This window comes from Camellia sinensis, chromosome 9, assembly GCF_055761805.1.
Source record: "Camellia sinensis isolate YWXY chromosome 9, ASM5576180v1, whole genome shotgun sequence".
In the NCBI taxonomy this organism is placed as follows: Eukaryota; Viridiplantae; Streptophyta; class Magnoliopsida; order Ericales; family Theaceae; genus Camellia; species Camellia sinensis.
Genome location: NC_138969.1, coordinates 178233208 through 178257420, shown reverse-complemented (window position 1 = coordinate 178257420; position 24213 = coordinate 178233208). Strand labels below are relative to the sequence as shown.

At 39.5% G+C, this 24213-nt stretch overlaps 1 protein-coding gene and 1 pseudogene across 1 annotated transcript; both read left to right on the top strand.

Moving 5' to 3' along the window:
* Nucleotides 1-5528: 5528 nt before the first annotated feature.
* On the top strand, nt 5529-8180 carry LOC145799956 (uncharacterized). Its single transcript, XM_082889600.1, has 3 exons — nt 5529-5764; nt 7214-7262; nt 7344-8180. The coding sequence occupies exons 1-3, from the start codon at nt 5529-5531 to the stop codon at nt 8178-8180; spliced, it is 1122 nt and encodes a 373-aa protein (XP_082745726.1).
* Nucleotides 8181-18787: 10607 nt separating this feature from the next.
* On the top strand, nt 18788-21290 carry LOC114284872 (putative cysteine-rich receptor-like protein kinase 12 pseudogene; annotated as a pseudogene).
* Nucleotides 21291-24213: the final 2923 nt, after the last annotated feature.

The window sequence follows — 24213 nt, the reverse complement described above, 5'->3', positions numbered from 1 at the left end:
ACCAAATGAATTATTAAAATTTTTACCAAATTACTTACATGGGTGTGATCACACTCATGTGAATAATTTGGTAAAATTTGAGTCTTGGGATCCACCCAACTAAGGAGGGTTACCACCAATCAACAACTACAATTTAACAATAAGGGCTAGGTTTCTTTCTAGTTCGGAATCGGACTTGAGCATGCTGTTGGACTCGTGGAGACCCACCACAAGTCCTGTTTTATGATTTAAACTGTTCAATGTATAGAACTTACCAAGTACTTCATCTTTGCAAAAAATCACGTTGATCAGATATCGATAGTTATTTGATCAAATCATATTTCTGTCAACGGTAAATATGATTTTCAAAATAAATTGTTGACAGAAATATGATCTGATCAAGTAGTTATTGACATCCGATAAACATGATTTTTCTCAAGAATGAAATGCTCAACGAGTTATATACATTGAACGATTTAGATCATCGAAATAAGACTTGTGGTGGACCCTATGAACTCGAATAGCATGGTCTGGAGAGAATCTGAGTCCTAACAAAAAAATATAATGCATAGTCAAGGAAGAAAAGCTCAACCGTAGGAAAATTTATTGAGTGGTCTAAGATTAGGGTCTGTTAACGCTTCAATATCCTATTGAGTAGTAAATAGTTTGACGAATAGATATCTCAACACAAATCTATCTGCACAGCCAATGAAAATAGATAAGAGTGGCACATCATGCTAACTCTTAAGCAATACTTACTAACCCATCATAAACCGTTTTATAATAGGTATTGATATTGGTGATGCAATTATATGTTCATGAATATTGGTACTGAAAGTCCAAAATCTCCATATATATCAACTGATATTTTTTGATCAGCAAAAGAAGAAACTTTATTGATGAAAACATACAAAGTATGATAAGATACATCAATAAAGAAGAGGGTGCAAAAAGCATCACAGTGAAATATCAAGATCCCAACCAGGTTGGCACCAAGATGCACACGAAATCTTTTGCTAGCACAAACTCCAAGCTCCAAGTTGGTGAGAGACCAACCCACAGAGCAAACAATAAGAAAAAAACAAAAGCAAACAACCCCCAAAGAGACACATCCTATCCACCTCATAACAGACTTTTGGATCAACCAAGAACAAGACAACCACCCCCATGCTACCATAAACGCCACCCAACAACCAACAACCATCAACAAACAATAACAGACATCAACAGCTGCATCAGAGTTGAACAGAGTCTTTAAGCAAGCCAGATAATACAGAACTATCACTAAATTGTTGCCAAAATCACTCCAACCCCTCCCATACCCAGAGGCAGGCCAACAACATTATAAAGACAACTCAACCTAGAACAAACTTTAACTGGTAGGCAAATTTCTTAATTGTTGTAAGTTATAGATAAAGTCCTGGACTAAGTAAAAGCACCCCTTCGAGCAAGTGTTAACCCAGAATGCCACACTCGCCTTAATCAAATCACAAAAATCATCGAGCCAAAATTGCCTTCCATTAAAGATTGCTTCATTCCTGAGTTTCCAAACAGGCCACATGATTGCCAATGGAATGACATTCCAGATTCTAGCTTCAAATTTTCCCCATTGAAACCCCAACCACTAATGAAGCAAGCCTTCAACACTACCAGGAAACACCCACTGCATGCCCTACCGTTTCAACAATCTTGACCAAACTTGCCAAACAAAGGAACACCAAAGTAATACGTAGAGAACTGATTCCTCCTCATTCCTACAAAAAACACAATTGACTGAAGCATTTTGATTCAGCACCGCAATCTTTTGTAGGAAGACAGCAGTCTTCAATCTTTCTCTCCAAGCCAGCCAACAAAGAAATTGGGCTTTTCGGTGGAGCCAACTTATTCTAGATCAGACCAGTGCACACCAAAGGAGTGCTAGGCATATACACTCTCAAAAGGGAGGTGACAATAAACTGTTGTGATGGACACGCCAACCATTTCAAATAGTCCTCGCACTTCGCTGCCCCTAACTCAACCGGACTCATGAGTGATACCAACCTATCTAGTTCCTCAGCCTCCCATGCAAATAATGATCTTCGATAAATCAGATTCCAGTCTCCTGATACACTTCTTTCAAACAACAAACTCAAGGATATCACATTTTCTGTTGACAAGCTATACAGCTTCGGAAACTCCAACCTAATGTACTATTGCCCAATCCATTGATCAGACCAAAAGTGAATCCTACTCCCATTTCCTACAACCAACTTTAAGTTGTGTAGAAAAATGCTCAACAAGTGAGGATTGGATTGGCCAACACTTAATATCCCACCCCATAGTTTTGAGCAAGAATCTCCAGATTATGAGAATGGCAACCATCTCCCTCCACTAAACTAATACCTACTGCACATGATTCTTATGTATCTCTAATTTGTTTCTTTATATATCGACTGATATTTAAATAAACATATTAGAGATATACCATTTTCTACCATCTATTTCAGCTCTTCCCCGCCACTTCTTTAAACCAACCTCATTCATCACTCTCTGCCCTCCGAAACCCAACTACAAATTACCATTTCATACACTTGTTCTCTACTTTCTCACTCTTGATTCAGCCCCAACACAAACCCAACAAAGCTAAGCCCCCAAAACTATGGAACAATAACCATCTATCAATACCCACTTGTCTACTTCAACAACATTTTCTGATCTATCCATAAACCCTTCTTCAAATTCCCAAAAACAATGACTTTGGCAATACCCACCCACATCAAAACCACATCAAATCTAATATTCCCTCTTCAAATCACCATAACAAGGAACCCAACAATTCCTATTTGCTTGGTGTAACTAAGAAATTGGCGCAAATTAGCGGTAGTCCTTACATTTTACTTATTATGTTGTTTTGGTTCCTACAATTTCAATTGGCTTAATTTTGATCTTTAATTTTAAAAATTTTGTATCAATTTAGTCAATTGATAATATCATTACTTTTATTTTATTTTATTTTTAATCGCAAAAAATTCAATCACAAGGAATTGAAATCAAGACACCCAACAAGAGCCAAAAAAAGGCCGGGAAACCCAATCCAATGGTAACATATCGTCAGGGAAAGCATGAGCGGTTCAATGGGCAACCCCATTAGCTACTCTAGGTGTGTGGGTAAAAATCTGACCACACTGCCCGTTTAGTGATCAGCAGCAAAGCACCGGCAGAATAGATGGCTCCAACAACCTGTAACAGAAAGGAAAAGCTCCGGCGGTGGTTCTTCCACCCGGGGGCACTCCGACGATCAAGTCAGTATGTTTCTCAAGGATAATCAAGTATTAAACTGAATACTCAAGGTATGAATTACATACCTTAGACCCACGGGGGTGCCTCTCTTTTGTAATATACTTAATCCAAGTCCAACTAGAAATATGACTTCTGTGTACCCCAATCTTAGTACTTACTCTGGACTCTTTAGGAGATAGAGATAAACTCCCTAAGAGGTTTATCCTTATCTTAATTAAGTCCCCTCTTTGCTTCAGGACTCTTGTCCCTTATCTTCGGATTCCGACATCTTCGGAGATGACCTCGGCTTATCCGAGATTACCTCGGCTTAACTACCAGGGCACGTGGCACCTCGGCTGACACGTCGGCGTCACCATGCCACGTGTTGGTATTCAGAAAATATGTCCCCACAACTGCCCCCTAGGTTCCATTACCTCGGCATTCTGAGGTGATGGAACCTACACTGTTCGAAATTTTGTCACTTCTTTTCTGAGCAATGGTTCAAAAAAACTGTTTTGCCAAGATTATCTTCTTTCAGCCGACGTGTTCTCTTCGGAGAGCGAGGCTTCGGTCGTACTCCCCTACGCGCATGAGCTGTCATGCATATCCAACTGTTTCTTTTACGTGTTTCGTCTTTATTGGAGCGTGTCAGTGACGCGCCTGAAGCTGTCTGTTCGTTCGTCTGCGCCGTCTGACGCATGCGTTGCTCTAGGCGCAATAATTGCCCTATTTTTGCCGCCGTTTCAAATTTTTGACAAAACTCTTTTTTGCCTCTTCTTTTCCTTCACTTTTTTCATTCTGTCTTCTCGTTCTCTCTCTTTCTGAAAGCTTTTTCTTCTTCGAATCCGCCATTGCTTCAAACTTTCTCCTGGAACTGCTTTTGATCCTTCATTCTTGCAAAAGCCCTCTTTGTTGTTGCAACTGGTTTCTGGGTTTGGTAAGCACTGCCTTGGCTTCATTTGTTCTGGTAAGACCCTTTCTTTTAATTCTTCAATTCTCTTTATGTGTTTTTGTCTGTCTACTGCCATTACTGATTTTGTTCGAGGTCTGGGATTTACTTGTCTCTTGAATTTGTGGCTATACTTTGAGCTTCTATGCTTTTCCATCATTCTCTTTGCTGCTGTTTCTTGATTTGTTTCTGTATCTCTACTGCTTCTGAGAACTATACCTCTGTTCTTGAATCTGAAACTTCGTCTTTGTTTTCTTCTTTTTTGTATCTGTCCCAGATCTGTGCCCTCGATCTTTATCTTCATAGTTCATAGATTTGGGATTTGTCTGTAGAACCATTAATCTTTAGGGAAACTTGAAAAACGCCCATCTTTTAAGACAGATTCCTCTTAGTTTAAGCCAACATAATGGGTATGTGGAGGCATAGGGTGAATACCCCAACAAAACTTGAATACTTTAGACAAGAATTCTCTATCCCAGCCGATGTTCATCTTAAATTGGCTGGGGATAATGATACCATCGTGCCCACAGATCATACAATGCCCTTTCCAATAGTTGCTTTTACCGAATGTGGACTTCGGCTTCCACTCGATCCCCTCTTTCGTCAAGTTCTCCATTTCTATAGGCTGAACCCTATGCAACTCACTATCAACTCCTATAGGGTAATTAACGGTATTATTGCCTTAGCTAGGCAAGAAAACCTTAGAATCACCCTAGCCGACCTTCAATATTGTTATACCATGTGTCCTCTCGATCTGAAGGATAGGGGTTTTGTCTATTACCTTAAGCCGAGATCCACTCAGTACAAGATTATAGCCGACCTTCCAGACTCCAACAAGGGGGCTGGAGATGACTTTCTTATTGCCTCTGGAAATTGGGAATTTGGCCCAGATGAAGATGTCCACCTCTACCCTCTTCCTCGAACACTTACAGAGGGCAAGAGTAAGAGCCCTGAGTCAACACTTAGTTGTTTTTACTTAAGATTTTAATACTTTATTTCTGACGTCTGATTCTTTGCAGATCTTCATCAACCACCGAAAACTTTTCGTCAATCCTTCTTCCCAGGAATAGATCTGAAAGCACTTCTTGGCCTCCCAATCCATAAACGAAAAGCCCCAGTATTACTAAACTTCATCCCTACATACAAATCCACCTTACCCGACGTCCCAAGAAAAAGGAAAAAGAGCCTTTCTCCACCTACAGCCACAACCTTAACTGCTTCTACATCCCGAACGGATCAAGAATCCACATCTGCCCCAGCCGATCTTCCATCAACTTCGGCCCCCTACTTAATTCCAATTCCCAAACGTAGACGCCGAAGAAAGCTTGTAAAAACAGTCGAAATGGTTCGTTCAAAGCCTGTCGTCCAAGATCTTCTTGCCGACATTCCAACTGACGCCGAAGCCGCACCAGCGCAAACAGTGCTCCCACCCAAACAAAAGAGAGTAAAAAGGGCTCAGCCTAAGGCCAAGGCCACAGATGCCGAAGCTGAAGATACTGTGCCTATTTCAAAGCTGGCAGAAAGCAAGAAATCAGCCTCTGTCTCCACCAAGAGATCTGCTGAGGGTCAACCCTCAGGGTCTACACAAACAAAGCGGCCAAGGTCATCGTCTGCGACGACCTTCAGTCAGTCGTCAACTTCATGATGCAAAACAATGTAATGCAGCCACCATACCCGTTGCAAGATACACCGATACCAGCGACCAACACCCAAAAGGGCGGAAGAAAAACAATCCCCGAGGTTCCTCAGCATACCAGGAGCGGAAGGCACTCTCACCGGCCTTCCGGGGAAGTCGGGCGAGAAAAGCCGAGGCAAGAAGAGTCCCGAAGGACGCAACACATAAAGAATCCAGACCCCAAAGAACATCGACATGTTCAGGGGCAAATACTCCACTTTGACACAACCCATGAAGAAAGACCCAAACGGACCCACCTCGAGGCCGAAAGCAGTGTGCCAAAAAGATTAAAATCCAGAGACAGCCGAGCTCCAGGGAGGAGCAAGGAAGACCTAAGGGACTACCTCAAGAGGAGGCAACAGAATGGAGAAGCCGAGGTAAACTCCCCAGTGAAACCAAAGACAGCCTTCTCGGCGGAACTGGACAAATTTGAACCACCCAAAAGATTCAGTATGCCGAGGTTTCAAATCTATGACGGTAAATCAGATCCGAACTTTCATGTTGGGTTGTACCTAAATTCAATGGCACTATATAGCGGAAACGAGCCGTTGCTCTGCAAAGTATTCCCCTCGTCCTTTGGGGAAATTGCATCTGATTGGTTCCACAAGTTACCAAAAGGAAGTATAAAGACATGGGAAGGCTTGGCCGAGATGTTTGTGGCCAGATTCGTGACCAACAAACTGCAACCCCTGAGGGTTGATGCTTTGATGGCTCTACGAATCACCAAAGAAGAAGGCCTCAAGGCCTATGCGAAGAGGTACTACGAGGTGTTCAACCGAATACCTGAATGCAACCAGGAAGTAGCAGTCGTATCCTTCAAGAACGGCCTGAAAGATGACTGCCCACTACGGAAGTCTTTGGCAAAAACATTGCCAAAAAGCATGGAAGAACTCATGGCAAGAATTGAGAAATACGCCAGGGCCGAGGAAGATACGTCGGGAAACAAAGAGGTGAAGCAAGAAAAGGGAAACGGCTCGCCAAAGTGAGGCCGAGTCAACAATGCTCCCACCCAAACAAAAGAGAGTAAAAAGGGCTCAGCCTAAGGCCACGGCTACAGATGCCGAAGCTGAAGATACTGTGCCTATTTCAAAGCTGGCAGAAAGCAAGAAATTAGCCTCTGTCTCCACCAAGAGATCTGTTGAGGGTCAACCCTCAGGGTCTACACAAACAAAGCGGCCAAGGTCATCGTCTGCGACGACCTCGGCTTCAAAGAAGCCCGACGTCCCATGGGCCCCTGATCTATCTCTGGAGGACAGGCCCATTATGGCTAGCGAGAGTGCTGACGACATTAATGTTGCTGTCGCTCTTAGCACTGCTCTCCTCCTACCGAATGACTTGGAGTGAAATGCCAGTTTTAGTGAGTATGAAAATTATGCTCTTATGCTCCAACACTCTGCTCAAGTAAGTATTTCTGTTTGTATTTATGTTTCTTCCTTCTTTTTCTTTCTGAGAAAATTTTCTGATACTTCTATTTTCATTCAGGCTATCCAACATGCCCATTCATTTTCAATGCAATCCTTTGAGAATCGTCAAAGATTGGTTGATATGAAGAGGGAAGCAACTTCAATGAAGAGAGAATTAAGGGCCCTTGAAGTAAAAATGAAAAAACTAGAGGATCAAGCCGAGGCTGCAACGAAGAACCAAACCTTAGCTCTTGAAAAGGCCGAAGCTGCTGAAGCCGTTAAAAAAGTAGCTGAAGCCGAGAAAAGGGAGGCCGAGGCTCAGAAGGTCCAAGCGCAAAAAGAACTTCAACAAGCGCTGGCCACCAAGGAGGCCGAAATCAAAGAGGCCGATGAAAAGGCCTATGCTCAAGGTATGGCCGACGTTGCAGAAGACTACAAGCTTCAAGTCAGGCAGGCATGCAACAGGGGATTTTCCCTTGGTTGGATGTCCTTGATAAAGAAGCTTGACCTTCCTGCTGACTCGCCATTGCGTCAGGCCGATGCTATTCCGTTACCATTTCCTCCACCTCCTCCTGCTGGTGAGTCAGAGTCCGAGGCCGAGGAGGAAGATGAAGAAAATGATGATGGTGAGGCCTTGGTGAGAAAACCCAAGAATGCTGCCGAAGTCAAGTCCCCTCCTCCCGCTGAACTGGTTATGGACTTAACTCAAGATGAGGGGGGTGATGATGCTGAGGAAGTGTCCAAGGAGTCTGTTCCAGGGTGTCTATCATCTGACCTCCTTCTGACTGAAAGAAGTCTTGACACAACTTTGGCAGAGATAGATGCCGAAATACAAGCGGAGAAGGTGGCCGAGGAGATTCCAGCTGAATCATCCGAGGTTCCAGTTCCTGCTGCTGCTGATGTTCAAGAGTCTTGATTTTCCCTTCTTTCTTCTCTGGATTTTGGACTTTGTTTTTTCTTTCAATTCCCGGACAATGTATATTCCTTCTTATGGCCGATGTGCCTTTTTCAGTATGTATTTGCAATTGTTCTTGCTATGGATATGTCAATCTTATGATGTTCTGTTGTTTGCTTCTGCGTAGTTCTATACTTAGAAATTTTTGCTTGCTTTCTGCTTTCTTTGTGCAATCTTCTCGGGGTTACATACCTCGGGTATAACTGCAAAGCTTTTACTTCGGCAAGATACTAACCTGCAAACCTTGTATAAATTTTGATAAGCACAAAACATATACTACTCAATGTATACTTTTGCCATCTTTTTTTTTTCAAGTTTTCAACAAGTATTTAAATAATGATTTCGTTCTAATCTACTTGTAAATTGCTACAAATTTCAACAAGCGTCTAAACAATATACTTAACCTTTGCTTCAACCCGTTAATTTTCTGTATACCTTAGTGGGTGATCATATGTCGGCTTAACATAAACTTGTAAATTGCTACAAATTTCAACAAGTGTTAAACATCTTCTCTAGGGTTTAAACAACCCACATATTGCTATGAAAACTTAAGCAATAACCTCGGCCTATCTTCGACTTGTAAATTGCTACAAATTTCAACAAGTGAAGATAAGGAATCAGCTTAATTCCAACTTGTAAATTGCTACAAATTTCAACAAGTGAATTAAGGAATAACATCGGCTTATCTTCAACTTGTAAATTGCTACAAATTTCAACAAGTGAAGATAAGGAATCAGCTTGATTCCAACTTGTAAATTGCTACAAATTTCAACAAGTGGATCAAGGAATAACATCGGCTGATCTTCAACTTGTAAATTGCTACAAATTTCAACAAGTGAAGATAAGGAATCAGCTTGATTCCAACTTGTAAATTGCTACAAATTTCAACAAGTGGATCAAGGAATAACATCGGCTTATCTTCAACTTGTAAATTGCTACAAATTTCAACAAGTGAAGATAAGGAATCAGCTTGATTCCAACTTGTAAATTGCTACAAATTTCAACAAGTGGATCAAGGAATAACATCGGCTTAACTTTGAGTTTGATATGCCTTCAAAAACATCCATGCATAACTTTATCAATCGATCATGTTGAAAGGATTCTGAAAAAGATTTTATTGATAGCATCGGCCAAACAATGATGTTTTTCTAATGATAGAAAAATTTCAAATTACAAGTATTCCAAGGTCTGGGCAATGCTTTGCCCTCGTTGTCTTCAAGCCGATATGCTCCATTGCCTAATACTGAAGTAACTCTGTAGGGTCCTTCCCAGTTTGGGCCAAGCTTGTCCTCCCTGGGATCCTTCTTGTTCCCGACGACTTTTCTTAGGACTAAGTCGCCGACTTGAAAATCCCTTGGATTAACTTTCTTGTTGTAAGCTCTGGCAAGCTGTTGCTGGTATACTGCAAGCTGAATTGCAGCCTTCTCTCTTCGTTCTTCTAGTAAATCCAGGTCTCGGGCTAAGAGTATGTCATTGGTGCCATTCTCTACTCCCTGGGTTCTGATCCCTGGGATGCCGATCTCTAATGGGATGACTGCTTCTGTGCCATAGGCCATGGCAAAGGGGGATTCTCCTGTTGATCTTCTCGGCGTAGTCCGATATGCCCAAAGTACGTTGGGTAGCTCGTCCACCCACTTTCCTTTTGCTGCCTGGAGCCTCTTCTTTATTCCATCCAAGATTACTTTGTTGGACGCCTCTGCTTGCCCATTGCTTTGAGGAAAACTTGGTGTTGAGAAATAATTCTTGATCTTGAATTTTGCACAAAAGTTTTTGATGAGTTTGCTGTCGAATTGTGTTCCGTTGTCGGCAACTATAGCTCTTGGAATCCCAAATCTGGTGATTATGTTTTTCCAAATAAAATTCTTGACATCCACATCTCGGATTTTGGCAAGAGGTTCTGCCTCTATCCATTTTGTGAAGTAGTCTGTTGCTACCAACAAGTATTTTCTCTGCCCAGTTGCCTGGGGAAGTTGTCCAACCAGATCCATGCCCTATTGGGCAAACGGCCAAGGGCTGGATACTGGGTTTAGGTCGGCAGCTGGCTAATGTATCAGAGGTGCAAACTTTTGACATTGCTCACACTTCTTTACATAGGCTTCGGCATCCTTTTGCATGTAGGGCCACCAATACCCTTGGGTAATGGCCCTATGGGCTAACGATCTGCCCCCAGTATGGCTTCCGCAAATTCCTTCATGAATCTCATAAAGAAAATCTTCAACCTGTAAAGGGTGTACGCACCTTAAAAGTGGTCCAGTGAAGGACCTCCTGTAGAGATGGCCTTCCGCTGTTAGACTGAATCTGGCCGATTTCAGCCTAATTTTATGTGCTTCTTTATGGTCTGCTGGCAGCTTCCCCTCTTTTAGGAATGCAATGATTGCATCCATCCAACTTGGTCCAAAGCCCACGCACATTGCTTCTTGTTCGATGTTCTGTTTATCTATGCTCGGGGCCGACATGTAGTCGATCATAATTGTCCTTGTTTTTCCAGTTTGAATTGAGCTGGCCAGGTTGGCTAACGCGTCGGCGTGGGTGTTGTCATCTCGGCTTACTTGGAGTAATCTGCAGTTCTGGAATAGGGCCGCCAGTCGGATGACTTCCTTTGCATATGCCGACATTCTTTCGTCTCTGGCTGCAAATTCTCCTGTTGACTGGTTAACAATTAATTGTGAATCACAAAAAACAATTACCTCGTCTGCCTCTGCTGCTGCTGCTAGCTTTAGTCCTGCAATTAATGCCTCATATTCCGCTTCATTATTGGAGGCTTTGAACCCCAGCCGGATGGACTGTTCTACAATTTCTCCATCTGGAGATATCAGCAGTACTCCTGCTCCTGCTCCCTGGCGGTTTGAACTTCCATCGACAAATAGTCTGAATGAATCGCCGATGTAGATGCTGCATGGTCTGAATTTTTCTTTCTCTTGCTGTTTTGTCTTTGACTGGGTTTCTTTTTGTTTGTCGGGGTGATGCTTATCTCGGCTCGACGGAGCCTGAGGTGTGATGGCTTCAGGTGTGAGTTCTGCGACGAAGTCGGCCAAAACTTGGCCTTTTATTGCTGTTCTTGGCCTGAATTCCAGGTCAAACTGGCCCAGTGTTACTGCCCATTTTGCTATCCTTCCTGTTAAGTCTCCTTGATGTAATAAGGACTTTAATGGGTGCTCTGTTAGAATCACAATCTTGTGTGCCTGAAAGTAATGGCTCAATTTCTTTGAGGCCATTACCAAGGCTAGCATTAATTTTTCCAGTGGAAGGTACCTTGTTTCCGCGTTAGCCAAAGTCTTGCTTACATAATAGACAGCCTTCTGCTCCCCTTTTTCCTCTCGGATTAGCACTGCACTGACTGCGTGCTCAGAGACTGCTAAGTATAAAAATAATTCCTCCCCTGGGACTGGGTTAGAAAGGACTGGGGTTGTGGTCAGGTACTTTTTCAGGTCGGCTAAGGCAGCTTCACATTCTTCCGTCCACAGGAAGTCTGTGGCTTTTTTCACCAGGTTAAAGAAGGGTCTGCACTTGTCTGAGCTTCTGCTGATGAATCGGTTCAGGGCTGCGGCCCTTCCAGTGAGCACTTGAACTTGCTTTGCCGATGTTGGACTCTGTAGTTCCAGGATGGCCTTGATTTGATCTGGGCTGGCTTCAATGCCCTTTCTTGTTACCAGGTACCCTAGAAATTTACCTGACCCAACTCCGAAGGCACACTTCGAGGCGTTGAGTCGGAGCCGATATCGTTTGAGTATGTCAAAGACTTCTTTTAGGTCGGCAAGATGACCTTCTGATTTCTTGCTCTTTACGACCATGTCATCGATGTAAACTTCCACCGTTTTGCCAATCAGGTGTTTAAACATCTTTGTCACTAACCTCTGATAGGTTGCTCCTGCGTTTTTCAGCCCGAAAGGCATTACCCTGTAACAGTATAGGCCTTTCGGGGTGATGAACGCGATTTTCTCCTCATCTGGAGGGTACATAGCAATCTGGTGGTACCCTCTGTACGCATCTAAAAAACTCATCCTTTCATGTCCCGAGGTGGCGTCTACCAGTTGGTCGATTTTGGGTAGATGAAAGCTGTCTTTTGGGCAAGCCTTGTTGAGGCTGGTAAAATCTACACAAACCCTCCACTTGCCATTCTTCTTTTTTACTACTACTGTGTTGGACAGCCATGTCGGGTATTGAACTTCTCGGATGGCCCTGGCTTCGAGGAGTCTGTCTACCTCCTCTTCTACTGCTTCGACGTGCAATAACGTCGGCCTTCTGGCTCGTTGAATCACTGGTTTTGCCGATCTGTCGACGTTCAGACTGTGGCAAGTGACCTCGGGGTCAATGCCAGGCATTTCATAGGGTGTCCAGGCGAACGCCTCTATGTTTGCCCTTAAAAAATCTTCCAGTTCCTTTTCCTCTTCTCTGGCTAAGCCGGAGCCGAGAAGAAAAAATCGTTCTTCGTCGCCCTCCTGGACGAGGATTTTCTTTAGCGCCTCTTCGCTTTTCTCGGCTGGTTCTTTCCCAACATCTTCCAGGACTTCTACGTCCTCATCTTCAACTTCTGCTTTCTTTGGCTCCCTTATACTACAGGTGGACTTTATTGCTGCCATGGAGCAATTTTTGGCTTGTAGTTGGTCCCCTCTGACTTCTTCAATCCCATGCTCTGTTGGGAACCGGAGTAGTTGATGCAACGTCGAGGGAACTGCCCCCATTGCATGCAACCACGGTCTTCCAAGGATGATGTTATATGGTGAGGGTGTGTCAATGACCAGGAATTCTGTCCTGATCTTCTTAGTGCCGGCTTGTACCTCCAAGCTTGTTGCACCCAGTGGCCATGTCGGCGTTCCATTAAAGCCGACCATCGGGCCGCTGGATTGCTCTAGGTCATCGGGGTGAAGGCCTAGCTCTTTGTAACATCTGACGTACATGATATCACAGGAGCTGCCTTGGTCTATTAGGATGCGTTTTACTTGGCACTCCCCAACCTGGAGGGATACTACCAAGGCATCATTATGCGGATGTTGGACCAATTCTAGGTCGGCTTCGGTAAAGGTTATCATTGGCCCTTGGCATTCTTCTGGCCGATGTCTCTTGTCCCCAACTTGGTAGATATGCTGTAGATGTCTTACCCTCTGGGTTTCTCCTCTGACTTCGTTTTCGTTGACCCTTGAGTGGATCACATTGACCACCCTTGGTTCTCCTGCCTGTGGTAGCTGTGCTGGGGGAGGGGGTGCTGCTGGTGCTTGAGGCAACCTTGCCTGTTCTTCCCTTGTTCTGGCCTCATCGACCAGGTCCCTCAGGAGGCCTTGCCTTACTAGGTCCTCCAAGTGTGCTTTTAAGGCTCTGCAACCTTGAGTTGGATGCCCTTCTTCATTGTGGTAGGCGCAACGTCTGCCGACGTTTCTTCCCATGTATTCCCCTGGTGCTCTTTCCGGAACCTTGAAATATGGTTGATTTCGAATCCGATCCAAGATTTTATGGATTGGGATCCGGAATACCGTGGTTACCGCCTGTTTATTTCTTAATTCTATTTCTTGCCTGGTGGGTCCATTGTTGACTCGGCCTCGCTTTGGCGAGCCGTTTCCCTTTTCTTGCTTCACCTCTTTGTTTCCCGACGTATCTTCCTCGGCCCTGGCGTATTTCTCAATTCTTGCCATGAGTTCTTCCATGCTTTTTGGCAATGTTTTTGCCAAAGACTTCCGTAGTGGGCAGTCATCTTTCAGGCCGTTCTTGAAGGATACGACTGCTACTTCCTGGTTGCATTCAGGTATTCGGTTGAACACCTCGTAGTACCTCTTCGCATAGGCCCTGAGGCCTTCTTCTTTGGTGATTCGTAGAGCCATCAAAGCATCAACCCTCAGGGGTTGCAGTTTGTTGGTCACGAATCTGGCCACAAACATCTCGGCCAAGCCTTCCCATGTCTTTATACTTCCTTTTGGTAACTTGTGGAACCAATCAGATGCAATTTCCCCAAAGGACGAGGGGAATACTTTGCAGAGCAACGGCTCGTTTCCGCTATATAGTGCCATTGAATTTAGGTACAACCCAACATGAAAGTTCGGATCTGATTTACCGTCATAGATTTGAAACCTCGGCATACTGAATCTTTTGGGTGGTTCAAATTTGTCCAGTTCCGCCGAGAAGGCTGTCTTTGGTTTCACTGGGGAGTTTACCTCGGCTTCTCCATTCTGTTGCCTCCTCTTGAGGTAGTCCCTTAGGTCTTCCTTGCTCCTCCCTGGAGCTCGGCTGTCTCTGGATTTTAATCTTTTTGGCACACTGCTTTCGGCCTCGAGGTGGGTCCGTTTGGGTCTTTCTTCATGGGTTGTGTCAAAGTGGAGTATTTGCCCCTGAACATGTCGATGTTCTTTGGGGTCTGGATTCTTTATGTGTTGCGTCCTTCGGGACTCTTCTTGCCTCGGCTTTTCTCGCCCGACTTCCCTGAAGGCCGGTGAGAGTGCCTTCCGCTCCTGGTATGCTGAGGAACCTCGGGGATTGTTTTTCTTCCGCCCTTTTGGGTGTTGGTCGCTGGTATCGGTGTATCTTGCAGCGGGTATGGTGGCTGCATTACATTGTTTTGCATCATGAAGTTGACGACTGACTGAAGGTCTGCCAACTTGTCCGCCAACTCTTTTACTTCCTCATCCCTCCGTAGGCACCTGTCCCTCCATATCTGGAGGTTATCTTCATTGTAGTACGTTCCTTGGTTTGTTCTTTTTGACGTGTCGCCTTCCAGGTTTACGTCGTTTTCCCTGTGGCCCTGGCCACGGGCTTCTGAATTGTGGTTGTCTCCTTCAATGTCGAGGCCAATTGGTCTGCCACTCCCAGTGGGAGCATCATCCCCAATATTTTCCTGTTGTCCGTTAGTGGCCATCTATTCTTCCTTCGTTCCCACAGACGGCGCCAAATTGTGTGAGTAAAAATCTGACCACACTGCCCGTTTAGTGATCAGCAGCAAAGCACCGGCAGAATAGATGGCTCCAACAACCTGTAACAGAAAGGAAAAGCTCCGGCGGTGGTTCTTCCACCCGGGGGCACTCCGACGATCAAGTCAGTATGTTTCTCAAGGATAATCAAGTATTAAACTGAATACTCAAGGTATGAATTACATACCTTAGACCCACGGGGGTGCCTCTCTTTTATAATATACTTAATCCAAGTCCAACTAGAAATATGACTTCTGTGTACCCCAATCTTAGTACTTACTCTGGACTCTTTAGGAGATAGAGATAAACTCCCTAAGAGGTTTATCCTTATCTTAATTAAGTCCCCTTTTTGCTTCAGGACTCTTGTCCCTTATCTTCGGATTCCGACATCTTCGGAGATGACCTCGGCTTATCCGAGATTACCTCGGCTTAACTACCAGGGCACGTGGCACCTCGGCTGACACGTCGGCGTCACCATGCCACGTGTTGGTATTCAGAAAATATGTCCCCACACTAGGGCACTACTTCAAGGACAACCCCATCTCTAGGCATCACTTATGTTGTGTTTGGTTGGGGGATTTGGGAAGGGATTTAGAAAAAGAAAAGGAAAATGTGTGTAAAACTATATGAAATATAGGTATATTTTATTCACATTTTATTTACCTTTTCCCTTTCTCTTTCCAAATCTCTTCTCAATTTTTCCAACCAAACACAGCGTTAATTGATTGAGGTTGACTCATTAAGTTTAGTAAGTTTATAATTTTGTCATCAAAAATATGACACATGACATTTATGTACATATTCTCTATAAAAAGATTCTAAGAGTTGTAATCAATTGAACCAAATTGAGACAAAGTCATAAATTTAAGTCAAAATCAAGTCAATTGAAATTATAGGGACCAAAATGATATAAAGACCAAAGAAGGGACTATCATTGTAATTCGTCATTATTCTTATTATTATTATTTATTTATTTTGTGCTCAACACTACGTAGGATCTGAACTCAAAAATTAGGGATGGAAATTAGTTTATCATCTGTTACAGTCATACATCATAGTCATGTAAAGTAATTTAAGATAGCATACTTTACACTTTGCCCTCTTCAAGATTTCTCATTTTGAATCTTAAAATTTATTTACTTTTACTTTAACCCTTCATGTTTCAAGTTTTTCCCAATTTACTATTTCTGTTAAAAATTAGACAAAAAAGACATATTGACAGTCACTTGGCATAAAAATATTATAGGGTAAATTATGCAAATAGTCTCTGTAGTTTATACGATGTGTCAATTTGATCCCTATAGTTTCAATTTGCTCGATTTTGCCCCTTAATTTAACGGATTGTGTTATTTTAGTCTAATAAATAATGGTTGTTAAGTTAATTTAATGGAATGTCAAACAATGTGTCAATTTGGTCCTTATACTTTACACGATGTGTCAATTTGGTCCATGTAGTTTTAATTTTCTCGATTTTGACAAGGACTAAATTGACACATTTTGAAAAATACAGGGACCAAATTGACACATTGTTTTACTTTCCGTTAAATTAACTTAACAACCGTTATTTATTGGACTAAAATGACACAATCCGTTAAATTAAGGGGCAAAATCGAGCAAATTGAAACTACAGGGACCAAATTGACACATCGTGTAAAGTACAGAGACTATTTGCATAATTTTCCCAATATTATATTATATATAACTCGTACCTCTGGCACAAACTCAAATCCCAATATTAGGGGTGTTTGGGAACCACTGAGAGAGGCTATTTTAGCCTCAAATGGCAAAAAATCCTTTTAGCCTCACCTACCATTGATTTTCAAAAAAATAAAAATAAAAAATTGAAAAGCAATGGCTACAGCAGCACAGCAGCCTACACTGTCACCAACAGTGTAGGTTTTAGACAGGTTAAATGGCGATATTACAACTATAAAACAATTTTGAAAAAAATAAGGTTAGGGGCAAATTTGTCATTTCAACTTTAAACATCATTTCAAACACATTTTTCAATACAACAATCAACCCAAAAATTTAACCCAACTTCCCAAACACAAACTAAAATAGCCTACTAAAATAGCCAAAAAGCCTAAAAAAAACCCACTTCCCATACACCCACATTATAATTTTTTTTTTATGTTATGTAACCGTTACCGTGGCGCTTTTTTGTCTAATTTTAAACAAAAATGAGCTTTTAGAGTAAATTAGGAAATTTTTTTGAAACATGAAGGGTCAAATTAAAAAAAATTCAAACTTTAAGGTCAAAGTAAAAAAATGATCAAACATGAAGGGAGCAAACTGTATACAAAATCATGCATAGATTTATATTTTTTTTAAAAAAATTATTATTTGAATTCAACTTTTATATAATAGAGCTTGTACATTTTAATTTTTGAGCTTGTACCTTAAAGATTAGTCATGGAAAATTAGTTTTCTTTTTTAATTTGCGTATGGCACACCGGTATGTATTGTACCCACCTGAGTACTTTTCTGTGTATGAAGTCTCTATCAAGGGTAATGCTGTGTACCATATAATTTCCCGTGTCTATAGCATTGCTCATTGGCCTAAGCCTTTTTCCAGGTAAAAGTCCTGTAAAGTAATTGTATTTACTTAAAAATCAATGACAGCTTTATTTGTTTTCTCCTCAAGCCTAGCACTATTGTCTTCATAGTTCATATCACAGTTCATTCAAGGAGGCCAGTCAGTCATGTTTCCATTTCCAAAAACAATGAAAATGCTTTTGCTCTATTCATTCTTTTATGCTCTTCATCATTGTGTTCATGCCATTGCCCCTCCCTATGAACTTTGTCCAAACACAACCATTTCTACAACTAATAGTATATGTGGGGGCCGAATAAATCTATTACGTATGGAGGCCAAATAACTTGAGGAAAGAAACCAAGTTGTGTATTATACGGCTCTATCCCGGAGGGACAGAGGCCGAATAACCAGATCGGCCGAGTAATCAGCTGTAGACCTGGCCGAGTACGAACTGTTAGCCGAATAAGGGATTATTCATTGGAAGAAATGTGGGTCCAACCATCAACATCAAGAACGACTATGAATAAGGAGAGTATCAGCTAAGAAAAGGTATGTGAGAATAAGTAAGTTTAACTTAAGATATAAGTAACCAAGAAAGTATACACTGACTTATCCATCGTAGTGCTAATTCCGGCATTCCCGACCGGAGTGTTCATTCCTTTTGAGGTAATTAGCTGAGGATTTCGAGCGTCCCATTGGATCCAAAGAGTATTTCCAAACCACTTCTCCACAGTATATTTGATTGTAATCTCAAAAAACTTCTTGATTCTCTATTCTCAAATGCCTCTGTCTCCAAGTTCTACACCACCAAGATGGGAAATGATCAAGACAGACTTTTCGGTCTCTTTCTCTGCTACAACTTTGTTCCAACACAGCACTGTGAGAACTGCATAGCAAGTGCAATACAAGACATCAAAAACCGTTGCGAAAACAGAAACGAAGCGGTTATGTGGGAGGAAAATTGCTAGTTGCGCTACTCCAATGAATCGTTCTTTGGCACCTTGGACGTGACAGGAAACATTTTTCAATAAACTCGGAAAATGTTTCAGATGATGAACTAGGCCAGTTCATTTTCTGTCGTGAACAACACGTTGCATAAGCTTAGCAGGCTGGCAGCATTCAATGCGTCATACGGTATGTATGCCACTGAAGCGGTGAACTTCAGAGACACTAAAGCAATATACGCTCTCATGCAGTGCACTACAGACTTGTCTCCAGATGACTGTAACACATGCCTTGAAACAGCAATAGCAAACACTTCAACTTGCTGCTCTAAGTCTCGTGGCGCTAGACTTTTTAGTCGTAGTTGCTTCTTAAGGTACGAGTTCTATGCGTTTTATGACGATGTGAGTAAAAATTCAACGGAAAATCAGAGGTTATTTGCAAGTAAGTGTTAACAAATTCTCTATCAATATTCGAATTTGATGTACAAATAGTAAGCTACAAATTTAGTAATTTTTTTTCTTCTTGATTTTCGAAAGAAAGCAGAAGGTATTAGATGATTGTTGGCCTTGCAATTGGATCAGCAATTCTAGTCCACTTGCGGGATTTTGTGTCTACTGTTTTGCTATAAGGAATCAAACTAAGACAAGTAATGATATCTAGTTGAAGATTCTTTTTTTCCCCTTCACTAAAAATTATGTCTTTTTTTCATGACTCTAAAATTAAACCTGTTATTTTTTATTCTTATTTTTTTATTTTTCGAATTTTAGAGGAAAGGCAAACTTCTGGCCAAGAAGTTCAATTACATGAAATTGGGGACCCCAACAAGATAGACGTGTATCATCAGAATTTCCCGTTCATTGATTTGGTGACACTAAGTGCAGCTACAGATAACTTCTTAGCTTCAAATAAGCTTGGACAAGGTGGTTTTGGTCCTGTTTACAAGGTGATGACATTTTCCTTTTTCTTTTTTTCTTTTGTGCTTTTTTCTTTTTTGGGATTTTTGATGAAACTCCCTTTTTTGGGCCTTTTTTTAAGATAAAGGACAACTCAATGAATTCTCCTTCAAAAAGCACCTGAGTAAGAGAAGCCCAGCTCAATAAGGACATTCTATAATTTGTTTTTTTTTGGACCATATTGCCCTCATATATATATATATCATATATTTAAACAATCTCAGCTCATGCATACACCGATCTTGAAGATGATCTGCAAAGTGAAGATGATCTGCGAAATCTATTAAGACGATCTCAAAGTCTGAAGGTCTCACCGCCTACGATCTCACCCTTGGTCAACAATACACAATCTCGCCATCTAAAATCAACACTCTCAATTAAATGAGAGATTACATTGCCAAGCTGTATAAATCTGTTGTTATTTTATTTTTATTTTTGTTGATTTGTCGAGTTCAATCAGGAGTGTGCTCTATTTTTATTTGACATGATGAAAGTAAAATTTTACTCTGGTTTGTGCTTTGTTTTTGTTTGACAAAATGAGAGTAAAATTTTACTCTGGTTTGTACTCTGTTTTTGTTTGACAGAATGAGAGTAAAATTTTACTTTGGTATGTGCTCTGTTTTTGTTTGATAAAATGAGAATAAAAATTTACGCTGGTGTTATCTGTTATGTTTTCTTAACATGCAAGTAAAATTTTACTTTATTTCAGAGTAAAATTTTACTGTATTTCAGAGTAAAATTTACTCTGAATTGAAAGTAAAATTTTACTATGTCGTTGAATGTTTGTCTATGCAGTTTCTGATTTGTTTTCTGGTAAAATTTACTCTGAATCTTCAGAGTAAAATTTACTCTGAATCTTCAAGTAAAATTTTACTTTATTTCAGAATAAAATTTTACTGTATTTCAGAGTAAAATTTACTCTGAATTGAAAGTAACATTTTACTGTGTTGTTGAATGTTTGTCTATGCAGTTTATGATTTGTTTTCTAGTAGAATCTTAAAGTAAAATTTTACTGTGTTGTTGAATGTTTGTCTATGCATAAGAGAATAAACTTTATTTTTCATTAATTAGAGTAAAATTTTACTGTTGCGAAAACAGAGTACATACTAGATAAATAAATTATAGTCGAATTTTATTTTAGATCTATGAACAAACAAACAAAAAACTCTCGATTTTTTATTGTAATATATCAGTTTATCATTTTTTTTTTTTGACATATATGAGGTCATTTTATCTCAAATATGTAATTATTGATCTCAAACATGAGTTCATAGGCATCAAATCTGCGATGGTGATGGATTTCAATGGACGATTACAAGATGTCGATTTTGTGAGATGGATCAAAAATGGAGATCAAGAGGGTTTAGGGCTTAGAAAGAGGGAAAATAAAGGGAAGAGAGAGGATACCAGTAACGTAGAGATAGAAAAGAAGAGAAATAGTTCAGCGAGGGTTTTGGATTATATGGAAGGGCATTTCAACCTTTTCATCATATTTTTTTATTTGAGGGACTTTTGAAACTATTATTTTATTTGGTGGGCTTCACACAAAAAAAACCCCATAGAAGTGGCTTTTCACCAAAAATCCCTTCTTTTTTCTTGGTTTCTAGTTTTAATTGCCTGAAACATGTTTTTTTTCCAGGGTCAATTACTTGATGGGAGGGAAGTTGCAGTGAAGAGGCTCTCAAGTTGTCCAGAGCAAGGTTTAGATGAATTCACCAATGAAGTTTTATTAAAATTTTGAACCTAAAGGGGCTAGTAGTGTAATTTACCCTAATTAAGACCCTATGCAAGTTGTCATTACCAGTCTTTTTCTTTCACATCCTTCTACCTCATATGACCGGTCGTTTATCCTGCGAGGCGACCGACGAATTGTAATCGGATGTGGAAGGAATAATTTCCTTACTTCAATTCTTATCTGGAATTTTCAATGTATACTTGTCATTAGTGAGGAATTGGAAAAATCAAATGATGAACACTAAACCATTAATGTGTGGTGGGTAAACTCAAAAGTGATTATTAGATAATAAATGTTAATAGTAATGTCTGCTTTTTGGAGAATGGTACGGCGATGATTTTTGGTGTTTGGATAGTCACTATTTTAGTAGGTTATTTTAGTTTTTGGTCATTTTAATAGGTTAAAATTTTTGTGTTGGGGAAGATAGTTTGATTTATTTTTTAATTGGATGTGATATTTATAAGAGAAAAAAGTAAAATGATTATGAATTTGATGTGATATTTTGTCTTATTAACTATTTTAGTATATTTTGTCTTTTTGTAAATTTTAGTCCACAAAACTCAAAAAAAACCTTTGCCAAAAACCCGCACAAAGCAAAGGACAATTACAGATATATAAAAAAAAAAAAAAACACCAATAAAAGAAAAGCAAAAGACAAATAATGCATCATAGCAAAACCTTCTTATCCCAACTACCTTACCACACAGTCATATGCACTCACCCAAAACAACCTTGTTTAAACTAAACGCTGTTGCTACCTTAGGGTCACGTCATGTACCAATTATTGATGATAATTAGATAGTATTTTGACCCAAAAAAAATTGTAATTGATCTTTTTAACTCACTATGTTTTTTGAAAAATAAATTATTGTGTTGTTTTAATTATTGATGATGATTAGATAGCATTAAAAAAATTGTGATTGGTATGATTGAAATTATTTCCTTTTGTTTATAATTTTATTTTATAATATGATTGAAGTTAGATAAACATAAATACTCACAAAAAGAAAAATGTAATTGTAGTTTGTTCAATGGTTTTAAATAATTTTTTTTATTTACTATTTTAATGGTTTTTTTTTCAATTATTTTTTTTTATTATGAGAAAAATGTCATTGTAGTTAAATAGCATTAAAAAAATTGTGATTTGTATGATTGAAATTATCTCCTTTTGTTTATAATTTGATTTTTTAATATGATTGAAGTTAACTCACAAAAAGAAAAATGTGATTGTAGTTTGTTCAATGGCTCTAAATAATCCCAATTTGAATTTTCTAAATTTTTTATTAAAAAAAACACAGCATTTATTGATTTGGTCAAAATCCCCTGATCAACATTTATTAACTTTTTTCAATCCACATGTCTTTTTACATGCCTGCATTTATTAATTTGGTCAAAATCCCTTGATTAGCATTCAAAATCCCCTCATACAAATAATTATAGATACAATCTGTGTATAGTTACTGCAGTACCTTTTTCAACTTCTCTCATACATTATGATTAGTGATAAGATTGTTAAATTATTTTTATAAAAAATCTTAAAAAAACATAATTTATATATTAAAACAAGGGGGATGCACCAATAAATCCCAAATTAATAACTTATGCACTGTTTAGTCCTAAAAGTTTTCTTATAGACTGAAAGGTCCCATTACAATGTTAATAACATCAGATACAATGTTAATAACATCAGAGTCATGTTACAAACATTGGATTTCAAACATCTAATGTTCATCAAATTTCAATAATGTTTGAAAATATAGGATGAAAAACATCTAATGTTCATCAGATTTCAATAAATTTTGAAATTATAGAATGAAACATCAGATCATTTACATCATTCACATCATGTTGATGTAAAAATGGGACTAAATGGAGCATAAGAAAACTTTTAGGACTAAATGGTTCAACGTTTCAAAAATTAGGACTTATGGGTAAATTTTCCTTAAAACAAATCTAAAACAAATATAAATATCTATAATTATTCCGTGCATAGCACGGGTGATAGGCTAGTTATACAAATAAGAAAGACTTAAAATCTCTAAAATTATGCCACATCATCTATTAGTACACTAATAACATACCAATTGATACATATAACATTTTTCTAAATTAAAAAACCAAAACAAAAAGAGCAAAAGGAATGAAACACAATAACAATTCCTTAAACATGACAACAACAACAACAAAAACAAAAAGAAGAAGAAGAAGCAGTCAAATTTGATAAAATTAAAATACTTGTACCAACTTTGTTTGTTTAATCACTTCCTCACTCCAAAATAGAATGCCATTACACAACCTATTGTTTTCTTAGTACTTAAATTACATTTTAATATTCACCCAAAAAAAAAAATTACATTTTAAAATTCAATGCATGCTACAGCCAAGCCTTGGAAACAATGTCTGAAAACATGGACCGACCGGTCGGACCAGTAACCGGGGACCTAGTTCTGGTTCAGATGACCCTCTAAACCCGGATTATACTAAAAACCGACTTAGAATTTGAAAACTGGAAGAACCACCTATTCAATCAAAATAACCGGCAAAATCGACCACAGGTCAACATAAGAACCATCAGTTTAAAGAATTAAAATTTCTTCCAAAAATATAATGTGGAGAGGAGTTCAACATGGAACAAATCCATAAAAAGCAAGCACCTAAACCATTAAGTCATCAATACAATTGTTAACAATGTAATAAGTTTATATACTATATATTAAATATTATCTTAATTATTTTTACTAAAAATCAATGTATAAAAATGTACAATAAATTTTAATAAATATATATTTTTTGTAACTGTTTATTATTTATTATTTATTATTTTTGTAATTTTAATATCTATATTTTGTATACTTATAAATTTCAATATATTTATGACATAATTATTACATCATGGTTCAATTCCGGTTCACCCGCAATTGAACTAGTG